Consider the following 26,354-nt stretch of genomic DNA (forward strand, 5'->3'; position numbering starts at 1 on the left):
TTCTTTAGATTGAAACTTTGCGGGTCGCTCGTCGGCAAGCTTTCAATTTGAAAACGTGTTTCGAGCGTTGGATTGAATTGTCAGGTTAATTGAATTAAAATGATAAACTTAATTTGACACAGCGCTGGAAATGCCTTATTGATAATTAAATGATTAAATTAGAATTTTCTCTCCTTTCTAATAAAATTGAAGAAATTAGATTTGAAAGATAAGTGTCTGAAATGAAAGCTACGATAATAACAATTAAATCGAATTACCTAAATTATTCATTCCTTTTTTTCGGTTGATATTCGCGCTATGGTAATTTTTATTATCATACAGATTTTGTTTCCCATGAGTGCGGCGAATAAAAATTGTGGAAAAGTTTATCGGCCACCCGGACGGATTTACGGGAATGGGCGAATTCAACCGTTTTCGCAGTTTTGTCCCCGAGGCCAGCCGAGAAGTCAAGCACCTGACGCATCGTGGAAACTTTCCCAAATTCGTTTTCCCTGCGTCATAATGGCGGGCATTGTGCGCCCGCCAACGCGCGCTCGTGCGAGATCTCTCGAGGAGGAACGAAACGTGACGCATTGTCGTCGCATTTCGATCGCGGGACTTTTCAGGCTGTCACGTGCGTGCGCGACATAAATGCACGAGAATCTTTCCTCCCTCTGCCTCGTCGAAAAACACCTGCCTCTCTCTTCTCCCCGCTGAATTCACGCGCGATAAATTATCACGTCGCCGAATAAACGACCAACTTTTGGATCGCGTCGGCCCGACCTGCGCGAAAGTTTTCCGAGTGATTCGTTCTCCATTTAAAAGTGCTCTCCGCGCGTCTTGGATTTTCACCCCCTCTTCCGCTGCCTCTCTATTAGATTGGATTTTCCCCTTCGAACTGCGCGAGACGCGAATCGCGCATTTGATTTAATCCGTGAATTCGTCGTCTATCCGATAGACGTGAGGAACGGCCCGCTTATGAAGTTTAATCGTCTTCGGGAAGAGTCGCTCGCTCTGGCGTTCACGCGAGTTAAATTTATTCTCCGTCGTCTCTTCGCGAGATACTCTAGGCATCGATGCAGACTATCCCGCGATAAATGCTGGAAATTTTCGACGACAGCTTCCATAACGCGTCTTTCCACATTTGAAGGTTCCGTTTATGTAGTTTTCAATGGTCGAAGATTATCAAAGTCTCCCTTTTCAAAGCTGATCTGTAGAGTAATTTATTATGTTTCGCCAACTCTAAACTGATGTAGCAATTATATAGATTACAGAGAATTAATAACTATGCTCGGAACTACGTTAAACTCGAAACCATTGACTTTCGACTTCCAAAACTTCCAAAACTTCCAAACTTTACATAGAAAGATATATCGCCTTTTTACACGTATAACAGAAAGTTTGCATTTAATTTTAGAGAGTCAGGGGAAGGTACGAAAAATCGAATAAATCCTTCTAATATACGTACTCGAGATATACAAAACGTCTATACGGAATGTTAGATAGAGAGACAACACGCGGGTCTGTAAAGTCTATATAATCAAAGTACAAATTATTCTCGCGAAACACTCCACTCTCTGATTATTAGTTTCGCGTACGCCGCGAGCGACGGATACACCGAGTGTATCGACGTTTCGGGGATCGACGTGAAGTGCTACGGATGGCCACCCGGATGCAGCCAACTCCAACACGGAACGTTCCACCGCAATGCAAATTAGCTCAGGCTGCTTGTCTATGGAAACGTCGAACTATCCTCTCGCGCCGATACGTCTCGCTCATTTGTCGTCGACCACTTCGCAAGTGCGCATTCAGTAGTTAGTATACGCGAAAGGTCAAACTTTCGTGAGCTCGAGAAATTCGCTTTTACATGTTTCGTCGTACCAATTAGCGGCATAAATATCGCCGGAATCTGCCGCAAATATAAACGTTAAATATCCTGCAGAGAAATTAAACATCACCATATTTTTTCACGTAGAAATTTACAAACGGTCCGACCAACACGGTTGGCTATCAACATCGGACCAAAAGTTAAGCATGGAAATGTAACACTATTTTGCGGTTAATTGCAACCGTTGGCAAAAATGAATACACGATACAATATTTTGAATACGATGCCGATAGAGTTAGATTGATTAATGTTTAATTTTTATTAAAGCTCTTAAATCAATTATAGCAAAAAGATTAGTTTAATCTCTTTTGCTACATATATATTTTTTTTCTCGTATATGGGTGAATTTAATAAAAAGTGTTTAAATTTTACACAAATAATAACTGCGGTGAGAATATTTTGGAAGATTGTTGAAAAATCTAAATACACAGTTATAAAACATACAAAAAAATCGTAAAAATTTTACCTACAATATTACATTCTCTGTGTTAGTTCAATCCTATTTCTAAAAAACCGGGATTACGTAGATTACAACATAAAGTATGTATGGTAATATCGTCATAATATTATAAAGTATAATATTTTAAATTGTACATGTTATGTGTCAAAACTGTTACCATAACGTTTGCTCAACTTCGCACAGTATATATTTTATAATAAATGTAATTTATTTCAAAATTATCGGCCTGGAAGAAATTCAACTATAATGCAAATTTTTTTATCATGCCATCGACGAAATCGTTAAGCCACGCTATTTCGCAGCGTCCAAACCATGTCATTACAATATTATTAACTTTCCCCTTTTTCGCCAAGTTTCACACTTTTGTTTTCCCATTTTTGTTTTCTCAATTTAATAAATGTACCCATTATATTTCCTGCACATACAAGGTGCATATTTAATAAACAACATTACTTTTTCTTTGTGAAAACATTTAATTATACTACATTAATTTACTGCGAGCAAGAGTTACGTACAGACGGATTTTTTCATAAAATAATATCTGTGTTGCACAGGAATTATAACACAAAGCTATAGATTACGTAATTATCAATTCTTTCATGTTGGCTTTTTTCTACTCTCGTGTATTTAAATTTGAATAAATAAGCACATTACGTGTAACCAGAATGAATTTTGCCAAAAATGCTAGTCTTCAGGAAAGTATCTTCCCCTTTGCACAATTTTCCTGCGCTGTCTTAAGCAGTTATGTTAGTTCTCTCTTTACTTTTATTTATCTTACTTTGTTCATCACACTTTTATGTTTGCTGCACGATTATTCTTTGTTGTACTTGCGAAGACAAGGCAGATGTTTCTGTCACCACAAGAATATCATTTACAACTGCAGATTTACTCACATATATACGTCAAATTTTTGCTTCCTCGATTTAGAAAGAAAAAGAAATATTTATTTATTTATCTGAACACTATTAGAAACAATGTTAAACTCGTTTATAATAATGTTTTTAAAGTAAAACTTTTTTTCTTTTATAATTATTTTTTAAAATATGCATCTCTAACAATCGAGTTAGAATATAGCATAGATAAATTTATAAAAAGATAAATCGGATAATTACATCTCTTTATCCATAGTGCATATATCTTTTCAGCAGCATAATATATAATATTATTTCACGAGAGAGTACTCGACGCCCCATTCTATCGCTAGAAGAACCTAAATTTTTCACGTATAAGCCGATAGAGACGACAATACCCAATCTCTTTATACGAGAATATAAGCTGCAAAAGATAGCTGAATAATACGTATAGTGATAACAGCAATTTTTCGTTCACGGCAGTTTTACTATCCTGAAGCCTCCTTTCAAGTAAATCAAAAATTCATCGTGGATTTTTCATTAAGTAAAATTATTTGCACTAAAAAGAGAACGTTTTTTAAGAATAATCTAATGTAAAAATCAGAATATAAGAGCTCTGTTCGCTATTAACTATAATAACGGAGATTTCGGAAAATTTCTATCATCATCTTGAAATCTCCATCATTTAATTTTACCATTCAAAATTCCACGCTTTAGTTTTATTACTATCTTTTATTGCCTCCACACGCGCTCTAAAAATTAATCTCGCGAAACGCAATTTGACGACATTTCTGTTTTAACCTTCCGTAAAACGGAAATTTGCGTACTTTGTCCTGGCAAACTTACGGCAGATCGCTTTGGCAATAAGTTGTGAAAACAAAGCGACACACAGTATTTTGCAAAATAATGAAGGTGGTAGTTTTTTTTACTTCATAGTATAATGAAAAATATTTTAGCAGTAACGCATAATGATGCAACATAATTGATTCTAATTGTCAATATTGCATTTCTAATATATACAGGATGTTCTATATAGATAAAATACAGATTTCTTATTAAAAAAAATAAGCATTCTCTTATTTGATTAATTAATTTATTCGAAAAATGTAAGATTTTTTTCAGTCAAATCATTCTTATTAAAAAGATTTAATCGGGAATATTATCTACTTTCTTCTTATTAAATAATTTGCAATATCGATTAATTTAATAGATTAGAATAACATAATATATATAAAATATATTTATAATATATTTAATATATAATATTTTCACAATATATTATGTTTTTTAAATTATTTCATTATTTATAATATTATATACCTATATGTGTATATATAATTATTAATGAAGGTTCTTTCTCTACAATTCTTGTTTTTCTCTACAGTTTTAGTTTCCGCGCGAAGCGTTAAATATATATAATCTCTTTTTCCTTGACGTTTCGCGAAATTAGATTTTTGCGTTTTTTATTAAAAACATTCAAGATGTGCGCATAGATGTGAGAATACATGATGAGTGAAATATTCTTTTGTAATTCGATCTGTTACAATTAATTTTGCATACCGCGAGAAATGCGAAGCTACGTTTTGACAAAGATCGCTGGAATAACGCAATTTTCGCGAACTCGAGGTCGATTTACCGCAGTTTTCGCTAGTGACAAACGACGCACGTGGGAATGAAACGAACTTTCTTTAAAATCCACGAATCCGTGTTTCGTACACGACACTCCAGAGAGAAATTCGCTCACGGTCGGAATAAATCTAGCGAGAATCTAGGAAGATATATTTCGCTAATAATCGATATATACATAAATCATTCGTACACTCAGATCGAGATCGCCATTACGAGGGAAATTGTAATCTTTGTCTTGCGTTGCGGCGTCTTTCTTCGCGATCGTCGAAATATTTTCGTTTCGCAATTTCCCGTATATATTGCGTTATCAAGAGACGCGATAGCATCTCTAAATACAAATAATGACAAACTGGATGTAACTAGATTCATTATCTATTATTTCATCCATTACTACTTTTCTTTATATTTTGAATTTATCATTTACAAATGTCTTTCGATTAAAATATCTCAAACTAATGCAATAATTTTAAATATAAAAACAATTTTGTCTGCGACTAATCCAAATAATATCGATAAATTCCATCGTAAGATTTTAAAATATATATAAAATCGAAAATATTACTCATATATACATCTACATGCAAAACAATTTTGTTACGTAAAATGTGCTTACAACTGTATATTATTCCTTACACAATTGATAAAATTGTTGGAATTGATCAAGTGGATTTTATCAATAAATGTGCAAAAGCCTCAGAATCTTGACATGCAGATAATTGGAATACAAAATAAGATAATATCATTAATTTATTTCGTACTAAAATCGTAGATTACAGCAAAGGTTAATATTGACTCGCGCGATCGATAGAAACTGTCAGATTAGAATTTCAATGGCGATCTGTGTACAATTAGTCGCTTTGATTGTCATGCTGTTAATCGTAATTCCTCTTATCGCTTACAATACCATATCTACGTGTACCTTGTTCAATCACATATTGCATATACTTTGCTAGAAACGTAAATTAACTTCAATATTTTCTTCTGTTTATTTTGTGCAAAAATTCGAAATATTTTGTTCATTTCTCTACTTTTAAAATATAGCTCGTTTCTTCAAAAAGTAGTAAAATTCACGTATATATTAATTCAATCATCGTTGTCCTTTTTTTTAATCAAATAAATATATTAATTGAATACCGGAAAATGCTTAATATTATGTATGATGTCTTTTAGAGAATGTTCTAGATATTTTTACACTTTTGAAAATTAAATAATCATATCACTTGATTTTTATATCAAAATCTTGAATTTTGCAATTTTTCTTTATATTATATTTGCAAGCTCGCGCGAACGCGTTAAAAGAAATTTTATGATTAGCGTCCCCACAAATTGATCAGCATTTCTAATCGGCGAGAGAGGATCGATTTTGGCACATCGATAATCTGCGAATTAAAAAGCATCGACAGTATATTCGTAGCATGCATCCTCATCTTTAGTATTCCATATGTATCAGATCGCAGTTCTCGATTCGGGAGAATCTCGGGCTTTATGATACATTCATTAAATCACTGATTTCTTGTTTTGTTCAGTCTCTCGTTTCCTCCTGCGAAATATTCATTATGTGTATTTGCATTCACATACGTATTATTTCGCGTGACGCATCAAAATACTCGCCGAATTCTCCGTCAGATAAATCTGCCTCATTGCTGTTTCCATCAGCTAAATAGAATGATGCCGTCGGTATTCATTGATGATTTGCGAACTCCCGATTATTCGGACTATTACTCTTATTAACGCAAAATGATATTCGCGCATGAATCTCGTAGTAAAGTTTCTCGGGAAAGATTTCAAGCCGCGACGAATTTTCTCTTTTCCTCATCTTTTTGATCGCTTCTCCAGTTATGTGAAGGGTTAATTTAAGTAATATTACTTGTATATTTTTGTCCACATGAATTTTATTAAAGAGGAGGTTATATATATTTATATATAAAAATATTTTTAGAGAAATTGTAGTAAAGATTTTATTTACAGATCAGTTGAATAATAAAGTAATAGATTGAAATAAACATATAATTGTAGAAATAAATTATTAATTAACTTATTAACTTATTAATTTTTATTAATTGATGATGTGTTTTATTGTTTAAGAACAAAATTTTAATTAATTTTTAAAATTGGACGATATATTACTTTATTTATTCCTCTCGGAATTTATTCTCTTCTATTGAAGAGAAGAATTAGTAGTTAATATCCGCGTTTGGTCAGACACTGTACGATATGTAAAATAATATAAAAATTAATACATTAATATTAAAATAATATAAATATTAAAATATTTTCAGATATTTATGTATTTTTTCTGCACGATGCATAAAAAATATCGACTTATTTTGATATCTATATATAAACTATTTGTTTCTATAGGTTTTAGTTTTAGAAAAATTTCAGTTTTCGAAAATATCGACTTATTTTGATATCTCTATATGTCACTCATCTCTATATACACACGTAAAAATAAATAAGTCAATATTTTCTAAATTGTGCAGACAGACAATAAAAATATCTGAAAATGTTTTAATATTTACATTATTACTTTGATATTAGTATTTTAATTTTTGTACTATTTTTTTTTAATATTTCAGTATATATATATAATTGTCATTTTATATAAATTTTCTGATAGAACAATATATAATGAACGCTCCTTATATACCTCCAATAACTAATTTTTAACTATATTTATTTTTATATTTTACATAAAAATAAAACTTCGGTATTTCTCTTTCTTCCTAAAAATAAAAAAATCAACCTAATCTTAACATTTTTTATTTTCTTTATTTAAAAGAAGCGCAGTGTTAAACTTATTAAATTATTGTATTCTCTTATATTCTGCTAAAACAAAAAGAACATTATAGATATAACGTAGATGTATATAACTTAATTTTCCGCTTATAATTTTATCGATGCTGATTACATTATATATTAACAAGCTTAAAGTAAATTCTGACATTTCTCATATACTGCAACGCGAACTTTGAACCCGCCCGTCTAAATATGCCAACTATTTCTCACGGCACGACGTTCGATCGTCGCGTAATCATTCCGCGGGAGCTGGAGGGCGCACAATGAGAGGGCAAAACGCCGAAGAATCCCCCGAGTTATTTTTATTAGGATCGATTCATCGCCCGCTACCACCCTCTTCCTTATCCCTTAACCACGGAGATGCCCATTTCTCTTACCCCTTTCCGCGACGTTATACGGCAATACGGCCGGCATTTCATCGCCGTATGCAGTCGGCGAGCTCCGCTGGTATGCACCGCCGTTGCACACCGCACGAGCCAACCTTAAGGTAACCCAGACTTACGTGCATTCCTGCTCGCACCCCTCCTCGCCCTCCCCGCTTCTCCGATCGTACTCGGCGCATTTCTACGCGGCTGGAATTCCGCGCAATTTCCTACGGAATAAAGTGCACGCGCGGCGCGACGTGCGATGCGCGCAAACAACGAAATATTGACATTGCATCCCCGGACGCGGGGCCGCGGATTCCGTATCGGCGGAAGATGCGCTCGTTTATACGTCGCGCCGCGTAGAAGGGGCAGGGGGAGAGAGAAACACGCGGATGCCGGAAATAAAAAAAAAAGGAGGGGAAAAAGAGCCCGAGATATTTTCGCGCGATGCATTTTCCACGGAGTCGCGCGTCCCGCGTACATATCTACCTACCCTCTTCCATCTCGGCCGAGATGCTTACGGGCGCGGAAAACGCCCCGCTAGTGATATATATCTCGTCTCGCGAGCGCGCGGAAAAAGCGCGAATAATCGCGGTCGCCTCGGTGACTTTCCGGCCTCCGGGGAAAAATGATTGGACCCGGCTCTCATTTACCACGTTTCCGCCCGTGTATGAACACGGAGGGGCCTCGCTGGCTCTTCAATCGTTCCGCGCGATGCGTTTCGTCCGCACTAAATCACACAGATACCTTTAAATAATGAACGGATGCGAGATTCCTCTGCATCGTATTTTTTCACGATAATATACAGTTCGTGAAAATTTCGAGAATAATTTTGGCGCTATTTAATGTAGAAATTTTGACAAATAAGTAAATTTTGCATATTATTTAATAATGAAATCTTTTTGCATAAATAGAATAAAAATTATACACAATGTTTTTATATAGATTATGTGTTGATGAGAATTTTATGCACATTTTAATAGAAAATATTGAGATGATATGCATATCTTTGAAACAATTTTACGTACGAAGAATTAAATGAAGCAACTGAGAGAAGAGGGCAGTGTAATATAAATTTTTATTCTTTCATCTTGAAAAAATATTATACAAATAAAATGTATATCGAAAATCTCTACATTCCACGCATTGTTTGCCGAGGAAAATTAAAATTTCTCGATATAACGAAGCGTTGTCCGCTTTGATTAATTCGCGTAATGCAGGATATCAAGGGCGCGGGATGCCGATGGAATAACGAAGAAATAAAGTGGCCGCCAGTGTACGATCATCGTTTCAAAAAATAACTGAAAACGCATCGAAAGGATTTTGCAAAGAGCCGACCTCTTTCGCGCAGACCCATTAAATTCCTACGGGGTTTGATTAACGCTCATTCAACGTCGAGTATTGAATGTCGACGTACCTGTGAATCTCCAACCCCCGACTGTGTATTCCCTATCGATCCGAGCGTCCGACCGTCTGACAGGAAATTAATTCATTATTATTCCTCTCTCGATGCTACGCACCGCGCAATTTCTTCGATTATTCGTAAATACGAATCACGAGCAATTAACGGAATTTTATGATATTTCGATTATTAATTATGTTTAATGTCGCGTGCGTAATTACGCGCGTTATTAATCGATCGTTATTACGCTTGTAAATTGGTATCGCTTTTTGCGGTATTGTACAGCACATGAGCATATTTTTCAAGTTGAAAATTATCCGAAGCGAAAATTTCGCTCAGATTACAAATCCTTTGTGAGAGCAATATATTTGTATGAGATGCGATTAATTAACTAATATGGTAAGATAAAAAATCCTATATTTTTAATTCGTTTTTTCGCAATCGTTGAATTTTGCGATCATGATGTATGTAATCCGTAAATTAATAATTCTTTAAAAATAAACACTTGCTTGGATTTTATACGAATTGTTCAAATAATAATTTGAACAGCAAGCCATTGCATCTATATTTTGACACGTGTATAGCATCTATTTATTAAATATGATGTCAGTAATGCTATTATTATATTTATATATTTTCATTTTACATGCATATTTTGTATTTTGAACGCGGACCATTAATTATTCAATTATTTATTGAAACGTATTCATTATTGCAATAATATATGATACGCGTATATTGTTTCTTATAATCTGTATTAAAAATAGCTTTACGATACATATATTTGCATCGATATCAATAATGTAGTAATAATAACATATAATTGACATCGATAATATATTGGGGAGAAGCTTAAATAATGCGCCATTTATTTTTCCGTATAATTTCAATACAGGACACAACACTATCGCTCACTTTGACAGGGAGATTAAAGTATCTCTGTTTATGAAACTCTCTTTAAATCACGTTTTTATAAAACCTGATTCACACGGAGATACGTATATAACAGACGGCACGAACGCGCGTGCAACAACGATGGCTGATGGAATTCACTCGAGAGGCGCTAATTTTTTTCTCGTTTTTTTTTTCAAGCCGATCACCCAACCGTTTTAAGCCACCGAGTGCGCTAGCGAGCACGCTGTCATCATTCAACGGTTACGGTTCGATTTTTTACGAGTATTGATTCTCAATCTCGCCGATACGGCTTCTTTTTGCCGGGATACGCCATACGCTGCCGATCGTTTTAGACAGGCTCGCTTAAACGGAAGTAGTTCTTCGTTGTGTGAGTCTAGTCGCGAATCATTTTTCCGCAGCTATCATTGTTTCTCGCGGCGCGACTTTTATAACCGGCCGTTTTCGCCCGCGCTTTTCCATTAGAGAAATTTCCATATTAATGGAAGCTTGACGAAGACGACAGGACAGAGAGAAAAAGAGAGAGAGAATGAAAAAGTGACTCGTCGCGAGAGTACTTCATATTGAGTGTTTCGTAAAATTCATATCGCGTTTTAGAGAAATAAATTGTGATGGATTTAAGAACAACTTTTTCTTCGTTATTTTCAAATTTTTAATTTTCAATTGTCTCCCCTAAATCATTCCTAAAATGTGGGATATGTATATAATCTCTCATAGATAGATATATAAAAATCGATTTTATGTCAATTAAAAATTTTTTTAAATTAATTTTAGAATTTAATAATTTTATTGTTTTTATTATAAAAATTTAAATGTATTAGGTTTAATTATATTAGCATTTTTATACAAAGCATTTTTTATACAAAGAATGAGAAAACAGTATTAGATGCAAGAGAATATTAAAAAATAAAATATGCACATGAATACATTGGAATAATTTTATTATAAAATTTAAATATGTATTAGATTTAATTATATTAACATTTTTATACAAAGAATCAAGAAATAGAGTATATAAATATATTGGAATAATTAAAAAATGAAATATCTCGAAAAAGATGCATTTCCAGAAATTTTGCCAGTGGAAAAAATAGTAGAAAATTATAATTTAACGTTGAAAATTATAATTTAACGTTACAAAAATTCTCTTTATCGAGCTTTATATCGCTGATATAATTACTATTTCTGCCCGCAGGCGAGAAACACCATATGCTGCCTACCGGAGAGCTACTCGTCTTTTCAGTGACTCCCGCTGATGCCCACTCGACCTACCGATGTCGTACCGTTCACCACGTCACCGGTGACACGGTGGAAAGTTCTTCGTACGCGAGGCTCGTAGTTACCGGTAAGTTCTCGTAGGGTGTACGTTCGTCAGTCGAACTTGTTCGGGTGGAAGTCCGGAATTCTGCAAATACTCTCAATATCGCGCAAGTTCCGAGAATACCGCAAAGTTGAAGAGAAAGGAAGATTCGGAGTTAACAGTAGACATATAAGAGACTGTCTGAATAATAATGAGACATTGATGATTCAGTAATTAACACGTTGAATGTAATAACAGTAATAATAGTTCTCACGAGTAGAAGATGTTATGTGAAGGAGAAACTCCATATATGACTTGCATTCAAACTGTTACAACTTCAAGAGTCTTGTTACCTGCGCAGTGTTAAGATTCTAGCTGCTCTACATTTAATTTGATATTTTTGAGATACGTAAAATTTCGCGTCTTTATATTTTTCCCCTCTACGAGCTCGACATTTGGAATCGAACATTTCTCTCCCTCCTGAAAATGCTAAAAAGGGGTGCAAATGCGGGCACTTACACTTATCCGCGACGCTCACGGCCCATACATAAACATTCTCTTACATCCCGCTAATCCGTTATGCCCGTTACGTTTCACGTGTTCGGGTTGAAACTCCGAGCGGCGGCATAATTGCGATCCACCCCGTACGTGAGCGGCCGTTCATCCGCAGCATTTCTCGGGGATGACCGAACCGCGGGGTATTCCCCGTGTGTTTTATGTACTTACTTAAACACGCGCGGGCGCGTTTATGCGGGCTTCTCTCTCTCTATCTCCCTCTTTCTCGCGCCCTTTTGCATAGCGAATCATAATGCATTGTTGCACGTTGGCCGCATGCCGCCAAACTACCCCTACATCGAGGTGCAGTTCCCTCTTGGAGGTCCCTGCTACCACGCTGCTACACGTGGCGCTTTCTTCATGAATAAATCATGAGTGTCCGAAATGCTAATGGCCGAAACGTTCGCCGACGATATTTCTGTCTGCCGACCTGACATCGTCGAAAATATGCTTGTTCGAAGGGGCAAACTGCGCACCGCGGCAGATGGAAACAATCATCTAAATATAATTCCTTTCAATTTTTACGAAGAGATGTTATTGCTTATTAAGTGTTATTACTGTCACTTGTTACGAGAAAGAAAGATTTTTTTTAATTTTATTATATGTATATAATAAAATATTATTTTTTTATTTTATTGTATATAATAAAATATTATAATTAAAATTTATTATAATTTATTAATTTATTATATTTTAAATTTTATTATAATCTTTCTATCTTTCATTATAATAAATTTTAAAATTATAAATTATTTAAAATTTTATTTTAATAAAACAGATAAATATTGATTCGTGTATTATAATACACTATTTATTGTCGCATGCAAGTTTAACCGAGAAATTTATTTAGAATCTTTCTTTTTGTCCTCGAGACTTTTAACCCTAATTTATCTCCATAATTTCGTAATAAATGCGAGAAGGTCTCTGTCAACTCAACATTTATATTTTATAATTAAATACACTGCATATAATGCCTTCCATTAGTATCGCCTTGATTAATATACGATGGAAGTGGCTTATTATGTCGCTTATCTTGTGTTTTTAATAAAAAGCAGTTGCGACAGGTCACGTTTACAGAAACCGCTCGGTGAGATGGCACAAAGGCCGTCTGACGATCTTGTCACGAGGAAACTCGGTAGTTTCTCTCGGCACATGGACGATCTTGTCACGAGTGAACTCGGTAGTTTCGTCGGCGCACTTCAGCCAACGCGTCGGAGAGATGCTGACTGATAAGGCATAAAATGGGTCGAACGTGGATGAGACTACGGAACAATGGAAGGCTAATGATGAGAGAGTGCACCGTCTTGTCTATTTCGGTCGACCGCGCTGAAACCGATAAGATGGCAAAGGGAGCGTTGGACGAGTATATTGTTCGCTTCCTATCGACGTCACTCGCCGTTAAATTAACCTTTGTGTGCATCGAAGAAAGTTGAGAGATATCGCGAGTTGCAGAAAATTCCAAAGTTGCAGGCAGGATCGCGCGCTCTATCCTAATTTTTCATTATAAAAAATCATGCATGATTAATTCTAATTTATTTTCTACTTGAATATTAGCATTAAATATTTATTATTCTATTTTTTATATAAATTTTCTATATAATTATTCTTGTGTTTTATTATCATAAGTTTATTTATTATTATAATATTTTTTCATATAAAAAATCATGCATTAATTCTAATTTATTTTCTACTTGAATATTAGCATTAAATATTTATTATTCTATTTTTTTATATAATTTTTCTATATAATTATTATTGTAAATTATATTATCATAAGTTTATTTATTATTATAATATTTTTTTCATATAAAAAAAAATCATGCATCATTAATTCTAATTTATTTTCTACTTGAATATTAACATTAAATATTTATTATTCGATTTTTTTATATAATTTTTCTAAATAATTATTCTTGTAAGTTACATTATCATAAGTTTATTTATTATAATATTTTTTCATACATAAAAAATAGATTTATTATATTATAGCTTTTCTACAGATATTTATTATTCTAGGCGCACGGGAAACGTTAATATTACTGTTGATTAAAAATTAGGAATAGATATCTATTGGGGAAAATTAATTTTTTAGGAGCGCATTTTCTAAATGTTGGAAAAATTGGTGGCAAATTGCGACTAGGGAGCCTTAACATCGCTTTGTCGAGTGTCTTATTTTCACGGTTCAGCTTCCTCTTGTCTCTCTCTTTTTGCTATCATCTATGCCGCCATTATCCGCCCCCATATTTTTCGCGATCTTTCTCTATCCTCCCTCCCCACCCTCCTCTCCCAGTTGCCTTTCGTGCCAGCGACACGTCGGAGTTATAACACTTCGCCGCCGCATTTTAGGGAAGCGCGGCCTTTTAGGCGAGAGATGGTGGCATCCATTAAAAAAAAAGAGCTAGGTATGCAGCTGTGATCACGCAGACCATTTAGAACTAAAATTTTTAAAGCCACGCGGCAAAAGTCACCCCTAATGCATCGATCGAATGCGACGTGACATCGACATTCGTCTCTTTGCGATTTTTAAGCTTACCTTTTAGCACGAGAGGAGGGAGGTCCACGAAGAGACATTCGAGAATGTTTGCGAAATGGATTGTTTGCCAAACGATAAGTGGAAGGAATTTAATATCCACTCTTTGCCAACATCCGATACTTTACAATGTTTAATAACCTTCGTCTCTCGCGTGGCTTTTTCACTTTTTTAAAATTCATCCAAAGCGCAGAAATATTTATTCTCGTTGTGTCAAAGAGAAATCTGCACGCGAAGAAATTTCAGAAGAAATTCATATTTCATCTGCTCGCAAAAAGTAACCGAGAGAAAGAGCTCAAGTTTAGTTTTTAAAATCTATCTTTCAGAGAATATTTAAAAAATATATATTTAATTCTCTCCCTTTCGCTACTGATGTAATATTTTCGAGTAAAATCACCGGTTACTAAAGTACCGCACCATCGATCTGCAGTTCACCGAGCAGGATGATATGAGATGTCTACTAATTTAACGTGAAAATGTCGCTCGAAAAAAAGGAAGCATTTGGCGCTCGGACGTGTATTAATTAAGCTCGTTCTGGACTTTCTCCAACCACTTTCAATTCGACTTTCAGACGAAAGTTTCAAACCTGAAAAAAGCCCGAACTTTTTCCTGTATGTCGGACGCATCGCGAGGATTGCCAGAATTCCGAAGAACATTAAAAGTAAGATTTACGACGAATCATTAAGCAGACGAGGCGTGCAATTTAACGTAAGGAAGAAAGCGTAGCTATCGACGATAGTTGGTACCCGAGCCGAAAGTTCGCCGGCAAGATAGGACGAGAGTCATATCGAGATAGTCTGAAAGGGGCGGCTCCTTTATGGCGGCGATTCGCATCGCAGTGGAACAAGTCGAGGACAGATCGGGCGATCCTGTTAAATCGAGCGCTAAATTAGTTCGACGGCCGAATAGTTCCCGGTGAATTTAGCATCTTTGTCGCCTTTGCCGGCGAATGTGATCTCATTCTCTCGCGAGATGTCTTTTTGCATTAATGTAACAGGAGAGAGAGAGAGAGAGAGACAGAGAGAGAGAAAGAAGGGGCGATAGAGAGAGAGCTTTCGGGTATGGGACGCTAGATTGACGCTTTCCTCCAACTTGGAAACACTAACCAAAATCCTGAATGCAATTCACATTGTAACTTCGAACAATCTGCCACCGGGTACGTGAAACTTGCGCGATTCCCTTTTACTTACGACTCGGCTCTTATACGAAATATTTCGAAAAATTCCGCGAGCCAAATAAACGCGTCCCACGCAGAGATGAAACATGAGTTTCTTGTAAGTCGATGTTGCGACTAGAGTTTGATTTGCGGGAGAAGGAAGGGAACCTATTGTACTTCTAGTAACAGAAAATATACTCGTACTAAATAATGTATGAAACAGAAGATAATCAATAAGAATGAGCATGATTCTGGCAAAGTTGTAACTTAAAATTGAACAAGTAGAGAGAGAAAAGACATTTATTTATCTATTTGTCATTTTGCTAAAAATAATTTTAATGTTCGTTAAAATTTATCTTTACACATTATGTATATAAAAAAATTCATAGCTTTTTAGGCAATTAAAAACAGTGAATATCAAAAATAGTATAATGGCATATCATACAAAAGATGGAATTTATATGTAAATTTATATATAAATTTCATCTCTCGTATGATACGCCATTATACTATTTCTCTATTGCATTTTATATAATGCTTGCAATTTGATATAATTAGTTTTTCAATTTATTTCGACATTAATAACCTTTTTAGACAAATTATTTAATTTTGATAAAAATTAAATATTGCTCAATAGATTTCTAATTGAAGCATCGCTGATTCTAGTGCGATTTTAAACTCATAATATTTCTTGTTTATTCATTATTGCGATCTTGCGATTATTTTAGCGTGTAACAAAACTTTAGCACACGTAACATAAATTCATAGTGGATTAAATAGTATCTAATCACGTGTATACACAACTAGTGGTTGTACATACATAAACATACACGATTTAATTGAGTTTAATTTAATCAAAATATTTATCAAATTTAAAAACATGCTATCGCAATATTCTATAATATTCGGTAATAATATAGAAAGAACGATGCTTGCATCACCTATCCGTGAACTTATTTCGCGTGAAATATTTGCGTATGTGTGCGCACGAATGCGCACGTATGCACGTGTAAAAGAGAACTATCTTTTTCTGAAGTTTTAATTAAATTTTTCTCTTCAAATCCGCATATAATCCAGCCGAGTTAAACGCCATTGAGAGAAATCTTCATTACGTTCTACAGTGACGACGTTTCTTGAGCTCTCTGCTCTCTTTTTACCATCGCGGCGAGTACGCAGGATATCGCTTCGGCGTCCGTCTGTCTATCTATCTGTCTGTCCGTCTGTCTGTCTATCCGTCTGTCGGGGCGAATTCCGCCGAGTCGCGATTTCCTAACTTCCGGCTAATTAAACTTTCGTTGCTCGATATTAAATTCTGCCGATGTTGCTCTCGAAACGCGATGAATCGAGAGCATCGCCTTTATATCACGCTCCTCTTCGTCTCTTCCTCCTCCTCTCCTCGTTTTCCCCAACCCTTCACCCCCTATAAACGCATTTTAAAATTTACCCTCGCTTTGCGCTCTCTCTCTTCCGCGTCCTCTCCGTTTCCTCTACATTTCTCTGGGAGAATTCCCCTACCCAACTTCGCGGGGATCCGCGGAACAAAGTTGGAGGATGGGCTTTTATTGGACCCCCGCGGCTCCTCTCGCCGCTCGATGGCGCCGGGGACGAAAAAGCGGGAAGGATAAAGCAACGAGAGAGAGAGAGAGAGAGAGAGAGAGGAGAAGGAAGAAGGAGAAGAGGCGAACCTCGGTGAGCGGAGGTCAACTTATTTTCGCGGGGAAAACGGGGAAGGAAACTCGGCGAAAACGCTAAGTGCAATCTGCAGAGCCGCCGATGCAGCCTCGCTGGTGCAGCAACGTCGGCAAGAAACAATGCAGCCGTCACGCCACCGCACCCTCTTATCGAGCCTTCCTACCCCCTTCATCCTCCTTTCTCGACGTCTACAGTAGATCCGTCAGTTGATGTGATCGAAGTGGTAGTTTCTGGAGAGATGCAATTTTATAGGAAAATCTGCATGTTCGAAATATCGCGTCAATGCTCGCAATCAAGTCTTGCCGTTTAACTGGAAATTTTAAAGTGACATGTCTTCTCTTAAACACTAAAGTGATTGTCTTCTCTTAAACTTTTTTATATACATTGCATGTCAGCATCCTTCTCTATTTACAGAAGAATTATAATTCGATTAAAAATGCATTATATTTTCTGCAGCAGTGAAATAGGATTCTGCCCCAACTTTTTGCCGCAACAGCTTATTATGCATAATTTTCCATCAACTTAATCGCGTGATACGCTCATCTACAATTTCATTCAATTTTTTCATTATTATAAACATGCATCCGTGTAATTTGCTACATAACATTTTACACACACATGTACATAAGAGAGAAACACTCTTTTGATTTTTCTCTCCTTCTTCTCCTCTCATTTATTTCTTTTCCCCTCATTTTCCTCTCCTTGTTTCTCCTCGGCGTCATATGCATTTATATAAAGCCGCATCTAATGTGCGTCGAGGCGTGTCCGAGTGGAAAGAGCGGTCGCGTGGGATGATTTACGCGGAATTAGAGGAGAATATCAACGCGCGTCCGTTACATATCCGGCGTTACATTCGCCACCACATGCGCTCTCTCGTCGCTCATTTGAACGCAAGATCGAGGTCCAAAGCCGAGGCTGCGCGCCTCTGTATGTTCCATCTTTTCTTCTCGCGTATTTACCTTCCGCGTATTACATACATACGTACATACGCGTGCAACGACACCGTTGCAAAGCCGGCATAATTCAATGCAAACAGCGAGAGGCAGAAACGCTTTAAAATACAAGGTTGCGCTGAAGAGCGAGCGAAAGTACGCGCGAGCAAACTCCATAAACGCCGACAATTATTTTGGCAAACAACTCGGGAACGACTTACTCGCGTGTGGAAATAACGCATATATAATTCTCGAAAGGTATTTTCTTACCACGTAATTACTTTGTAATTTATTTTATTCGCTTATTACACTTATTTTATTCTTTTCCCTCAATTTTAATCAAGAACGCCAAGTTTTATTCAAGATTGTTTTTACTTCATTAAGCCAAGTCTTAGTCGTATAACGCACCCCGACGTACGTAATATGTACCTCGACGTGAACGCGGTAATGTTTTTCTGCGCCCTTGTAATGGGCAAGCGGGATGAATTCCTTCTCGCTAAGAATTACCCGGCGGACACGCAAAGTCCCGTATTAACGAAACGTTTTCGAGGGGCGCGCGTTAAATTATATCGGTTTTAGCATAATAGCTACACGCGGGACATACTTCGTACAACGGCGCCGCGGGGAACTCGAGTCGTAATTAAGTTTCTCTTTTTGCATCAGGGCCGATACTACGTTCCGGCAATTCTTCTTCGGCATAACACGCGTCTAGAAACGAATTGTCGGGTCATCCTAATTTAATGCTCCTTCCCGCGAATTGCGATATAAAAATATAATAATTTAATCGAGTAACGAGTGATATTATTTTGCTTCTGATGAAAATGGCTCGTTCGCGGGAGAGTTAATTTTGCTAAAAGTTTTCGCGATAGAAATTCGAAACACACTCGCCCCGACAAATCATCGCTCTAATGGCAGCTTCACTGTTGAATGTAATTTACATATGACGTATACAGTGTGTAATATATGGCTTTGTTAGTGTGCAGCCGCCCGAGCTTTGAGCGCGATGCATATTTTTTCACGGTTGTAAAACGTTAACGGGATGGTGATTTAACTGTAAATTATGCGATAAAATATGCAAGCGATATAACGGCGAAAAAATCGTCGGCGAATAATTCGAAAGTGTGACGCGCGATGAGTACGATTTTGCTTTTTAATAGTTTGTACTTGACACAAAGTTTTGCTGTTTTTATCAGAATTTTCGGAATATTTGTGCTTTAATTAGATGGAAACTTTATACAAAAGTTTTAATTTTATTTATATAGAAACATGATATCTAGATATAATAGTATACATATAATATCGCGAAGCATGATCTTTCCAAATAATGATTATTATTGTCAAACTTGATTGACAAAATATTTTTGTTCTCGAATCGCTCGATTTCGTGATTTATTTATTAGACTTACGTTCTCAATTCGAAAATGATTTGCAAGTTATATTTAATAATTATAGCATAGAATATTTCAAATAAACTAAAATAGAGTATTAATTTATTTTAATATTCTAAAAAATTTATTTTATAGTGTGTTAATATTTTGTGATATAATTTACTATAGCATAATTATACTGCATTTGGCTTTTGAATAGAATGTTATTGTTTGTATTTATTTCATATATGTATTATTTTCTGAAAGGCGATCTCGATTTTTTATCGTCTCGATTATTTTACGTCTTATTTGTAATGTGCTGTTTTATAAACGTCGCATTCGCCTTGTGTCACAGGTATGATTCTTACATATAATAATTAAAATATTTTGTAATTTTTGTTTTTTCTTTCTCGATCATTATTTTCATTTGCGATGTGTCATTTTAACGATCATGAAGAGAACAAAATATTTTTTAATAATATTCATTTTACAATAATATTCATTTTTAATAATATTCAATTTACAATATAATTTAATAATAATATAGTGAATTGTGCCTTATAATTTTAAATGAATCAGGTCTTTTTCAGATCGATTAAATGTAGGATTGAAAAATGGGTCATGTTGTTTATAAATATATAAAATGCGAAAGAGAAATTTTATACATTTTTTATATTTCTGAAACGAGAATTTTTTATATATATACATTTCTCTTCGAATTTCACATGCAAATAAAATGACCACGATTATTTCAATCTCTCTTGAACTCAAGAGTAGTTCTTACTCTGGTTACTATTAACTCGAGTAATATCGCACGAGGGGGAGTGATTGCGCGTCTTCGGCGCAAATTGCATGCGACGGGTATCGCATCGTGACCCGAATTCCGAAGCAATCAGCGGATGACATTAAATTATATATGCGTACACCATCGACCGTAGACTGAGACCGAGCTTTAATGGTAATATGGTTGCCAATATAATGCAAACGTAATTAATTTCGCGAGAGTGTCCCTTATTTGCATAAATGATTAAACTTGTCTTGAGCTTTAAAGCTCTGCAAATGTCCTGCTTGATTTTTTTAGCACTTTTAAATTTGACATCGCGCCTCAAAATTATTTACAATAATTTTCCACGTTTATAATTTCATTCCTATTAGCGCCAAAAATTTGTGGAGAATACTTAATTTATTCAAAATTAATTATTAAAATCGTTTGTACGGATAAATTGATCGCCGATCGCACATAAAATATCGATATCGCAGGGAAAACTCTTGAAACAATCGCGGTAGAAAAGGCGTGATAAGTACGTTCCGTAATTTGCGATAAAATATCTCGCACGGATAATTAGCATCAACTTTATTACGAGACGAGATCGCGTTTGTTCGAAGCAAATAGTAATGTAGGAGAAGGAGAAAACGACCAGCGCCATTTGAATTTCGCTTTGACGACGATACACGCGCGCGATGGGTGTATATTTAATAGAGTCTTAATTGGAGTCGCCAGCACGAGAGATTTAATTGGACATCGCCCGTTACACGGGAAAGAGAGCACACGGGACTTACTAACCGTTTTCCGCGCGGTTTCTCTCCTACGCGCCTTTTCTCTCCTTCGCCCTCTCTCTCTCTCTCCCTTTTCATCCTCCGCTCAGAGCCCACCCTTCGCATCGGTTAAAAAAGAAGCTTGAAACTCGATTTTGCGTTGCATAATCAATAGATGACGGCTCAAAGAATACCAAGATGTTTGTTTGAACGCGGTTTAACCGCCCGGAATAACGCTCGGAGCGGTACACTATCCCAGACTTCGGAATTTGCTCCATAATCATGTTTCGCATCATCTATTTGTTGTCCCAAGTATAAGAATAATGAATTGCATTTATTTCAAACTTTTTGAAAAATTTACATTGAGCATCTTTCGATTAAAAGATATAAAAGTGTATGTTATTTATTTTAGAAATAAATGTTAGTAAGAAGAGCGGTCTTTTGTAAAAATTTTATATTATGGAATATTTCTGCGACTTGAAAATTTATATAATTATTTTTTATTTTTATTAATTAAATTTTTCATACGATTTTTTTCTTTTTCATATTTTGTCTCTCTCTCTCTCTTTTATCATTAAATTTAAATTTTAATTAAAAAGTTGCAGGTTTGTCACATATTGCATAATATTTAACCAATTATATAATTACATTTATTGTATTGTATTATTTTCAATTAAATTAAACTTTCTATTTAACTGTCAAATTAAAATAATTTCGCAGACAAAGGATAAAAGAGAGAAGTGATAATTTGTTGTTAAAAAAATCTACATGATTCAACAGTATTTACATACGTAAGTGTATAATAAAGCGCATCATTTTTTAATCAAAGCTACAGCTGATGAATTATATCTTTTTCAGAGTTTTATATAAAATCTACCTTTAAACTCTCCAATTCTCATATCGCGACAGCATCCTTTCTGTCTTATACGTCAACGGGCGTAGTGACGTTGAAACGTAAGGAAACGCATGCACACGCGATATAATACAAAAGTTCTCGGTGTATGACGCGTATGCACCAGCTGGCATGATACAGCGGGGCACGTCGAGTACGTCGAGAAAGGTCGTTTTTCGAACTTTGCGTCCCGCTGAGAATTTGCGGATCGAGCGCAAACGCGGAGAATTCGTGTCAGAAGGGAAATACATACGTGGCAGATATAAAATATGTTAATTACGCCAAGTTCTATTTGCCTGTCATCATACAGCACACGCACACGTGCACAGAGTACTTGCACGTAAGAGAGATTACCCCGTACTCTGCGTGTGTAAAAATAAAATATATGCTAACACGAGAAAAATACTTTCCGCGAAATACCGGGGCTCTCGCACGAGCGGATTTTCACCGGCGAACTTTCGGCGCGTGCAGCGCAAAATGCAATTGCGACACTCGCAACAGCGCGCCCCGAGGCCATATTTTTTCCCCTTTTTTTTTTGTTTGCTCGAGCGACAACGACGCCGACGACAGCGTCGACGACGTTGACGTCGAGGGGCGTAAGTCGGGATGTAAATGGCGTAAAAACTTTTCAACGTGCATATGCACGGGACGAGACGGTGCACCGAACGAGGATATGAACAAGGGTGTGGTGACGGTGGCGTTGTGCTGGAATATGGCAACTGGAATTGCACAGTACCATAGGGAGAGAATGAGAGCGAGAGAGGGACGAATGAGAGAGGAAGAGACCCTCGGATTGGAGAGGGTGTGTGTACCAAAGGGAGGACGACAGAGAAAGAGAGAAAGAGAGAGGGAGAGAATGAGAAAGACGGAGGGGTGCAAGAGACCGAGCGAGACGAGTCGCGAGAGCGGGAGCGAGACGGCTTCATCGCGACGATCAATACGCCATCAGCTTAAATTACAATAATAACGCCGCGACCAGGAACAAAGCGCGCCATTATAAAATAGCGCGCGGTTGTAAAAGGCCACGGCGTCGCCCTGTCCGAGATCGGTCCAAGGCAAACACCCCCCGCGGGATCGCGGGGCAGGGAGAGATGCTTAATCGTTGCTGAGAGGTGAAATAAAATGCCCGTTATATTCGGCAGGCTCTATACTCGAGAGCCCGTCCCGGCCGGGAAATTGGACGCTTGTTTCATCATCGTCGTCGTCGTCGTCGTCCTCGTCGTCGTCGTCGTCATCGTTACCGCTCTCCTCGTTCGGGACAACCCCTTCGCGGCCGGGTAGAATTGCTTCCGACGTTTTTATCGATGTGACTGAATCGAAGCTCGAGTTTATTGATTCTATTATCCGTGATAAAACTGGCCGCTTGCTCTGAAATTTACACACGGATTTCGCCCAGTATGACGCGGGCATGCTGTTGCTGCACGTGAAATGGAGATTTATATTCGCGTTCGAATGTGTTTCTCTTCCTCTCTCTCTCTCTCTCTCTTTCTCTCTGTCTCGCAGTCTTTCTCTTTTTCTACAATTTTTGGAGAGCGCGCTGGATTTTCGGATATCAACAATTGTATCGCCACTTTATTAAACGGTGCTCGCAATCGTTGAGAATGACTGATATCATGATTGAAGGGAGAAGTAAATGATGATATTTCGGATCGATATTTCTCTATCGTAGTATTTCGATTATTAATTTTTTCCGTTCCTCTTATCTCGGGACGCTTTAATTATAAATTTCATATATTTTGCTGAGATAAATTTTCTAAAATTCTTTTCACTGTAAAAATAAATGCAATGCCATGATATAAAGCAAATATTTAATTGAAATACCTTTAAAAATTCCCAGCGTCGAAATAGCATTAAAATATTCCGAAATTAATAGCGACAGAAAATATCGGATATGAAGATTCCATTAAAGTTTCGTGTTTCGGAAAATGCGGAATAATGTTGGACGATTTTTGCATTATGTGCATTAAAAAGTTAAAGCGAAATCTTTGTCTGCTCAGCCAATTCTTTGCGGAGATCTCTTACTTAACGACACTTTCCAGGAGAAAGGCTTCGCAAGATATTCCTCAGGGATTATCTAGATCCCCAGAAATTAATGAAAGAAATGCATTTATGAAAGTTTAAATTTGATGGCATATTTGTAAGGCAATAATTTTCGCACAGCGAAAACATGCTGCAAATATGTTCGTTGATTAATAATAATTATTAATAATAATGAGTAATGCGCAACAATGCATAAACCAACAATAATTTGCATTTGTTGAATTTCATTAAGCAAATGCAATCGTTAGTTAATATACATTTATAATGAACATGCGATCAATAAGCCGTCATTTCTAAAATTTTATTATACATATTGTTGATATAATGGCAGACACATACACACACATAATAATGTAATAATTTAAAAATATCCAATTATCTATCCATCTATCTATATACATATAATACATATAACATTTATGTAATTTTAAATATATTGATATATGTGTTTACGTATATGTAATTACACTTAAAAAAATTATAATTTAATCTTACAAAATTTTTACAATTATGAACAGACATATTGCTACGATAATTTCAATATTAAATTATCAAATTTTATTATATTGCATAAGTAAAATTAATTATCTTAAATTAATTTATAAATTAATTCGCCAAATATATAATATAAGAGACGTTATCAATTTTTCCCTTTCTTGCGGGAGTATTGGATAATTTTATATTTTCGAACGTACATTCTCACGATCAGGATCGATAACAATAAGAAGTCCTACAATTATATAGATAATTAGTTTCAAGAAGTTTGTTGAAGCTGGTCGGTCATCATCATAAATAATATATATAAAATTAAAATAATATTTATAAAAAATAATATTATAAAATATTATAAAATATTATAAAAAAATAATATTATAAAATGAAACATATATACCATATATAAATTCAATAAAAAATATCTACACATGTTGAAGATTGCGCAGAAAAGAATTGTCTTATATTTTGCATTATAGATATTATACACGTAATTTCGAAGAGAAAAAGAGGTATAAAAATTTATCGCATTATGAAGTATAATTTTTTTTCTATCTCGAGTTTCTTTTCTTCCTGCTTCAGAGCATCGCAACTCGTCACCGCCGCGATTCAACGAACGAACGAATCCCGGACCGATCCGCACCGGCGAGACGATCGTGCTGTTGTGCATCTCGCAGGGTAACCCGCCGCCAACGTATTTCTGGTTCCGCGAGTCTTTGTCGGGCACGACGACCGTCTTCAACTCGGAGAGGATACACGCGCGGGCTGGTGTCCTGGTGCTACAGCCGGCTCGTGTCGAGGACGCCGGCAGATACGTCTGCCACGCGAACAATACCGCCGGTTCTGAGCGAGTCGTATTGGAAGTCACCATCGTGAGCAGCCTCTCCATCCATCTGGCCCCTCAACAGGTACGTTTTTTCTATTTTTCTATCTGTCGGATATCGATGCGACCCAATTCACGTGCTTCCTTTTCCTTTCGATCCCTCTTCGCTTTTCCTTTCGATCGCTTAACGTGGTTTTTTGAATCTAAACACATACAGGCTGAACTATAATTAAAAGTTAATTAAATTGAAGTCTGAGATTCATAAAAAACTTATTATTCTTATAAAAATATTTAATAAATAAATTTAATAAATGAATTATAATAAATAGGAAATAATTTAATTTTTTTCTTTCTATTTAATTACTTGTGTGTACACATGAATATATTCTCATAAAAGTATATTTTTAAAGAATATAATAATTAATTTAAAAAATATAATAATAAATAATTAAAAGAATATAATAATATTTTTATATTTTGAAGCAATCGAAATATTTTTCTTCTAAAATATGAACAATAATAGAAAAATTTATATTCTAAATTTAGTTTTTTTATCTCGAAAAATGGTCTTTAAACTGGTGAAACCAAATAAGTTTGAGCTGAATTTAACATAAGTTAACAAAAGGAGTCACAGCAAAGAAAAGTTTTAGATTGACTTTCAATGGTTCGGAACAAAATGTAAAGATTGACTGATTTGAACGGTAGAAATATATTACTCAATTTCTTCCATAGAAACAAGAGACTTTCTAAATTT

The 26,354-nt window shown here is 35.7% G+C and overlaps 1 protein-coding gene across 6 annotated transcripts in view; it reads left to right on the forward strand.

Annotated features, from left to right (window-relative positions):
• LOC145964605 (cell adhesion molecule Dscam2) overlaps positions 1 to 26,354 on the forward strand; it is a 216,202-nt gene that overhangs the window by 141,232 nt on the left and 48,616 nt on the right. For all 6 annotated transcript variants that reach the window (XM_083087568.1, XM_083087567.1, XM_083087569.1 and 3 more), the window contains exons 5-6: positions 11,481 to 11,630; positions 25,360 to 25,685. In XM_083087568.1, the coding sequence (XP_082943694.1) occupies positions 11,481 to 11,630; positions 25,360 to 25,685 (476 nt within the window). The remainder of the gene's footprint in view (positions 1 to 11,480; positions 11,631 to 25,359; positions 25,686 to 26,354) is intronic.

This window comes from Camponotus vicinus, unplaced genomic scaffold (assembly GCF_025532165.1).
Source record: "Camponotus vicinus isolate PSW18456_S1 unplaced genomic scaffold, iyCamVici1.0 SCAF_13, whole genome shotgun sequence".
In the NCBI taxonomy this organism is placed as follows: domain Eukaryota; kingdom Metazoa; phylum Arthropoda; class Insecta; order Hymenoptera; family Formicidae; genus Camponotus; species Camponotus vicinus.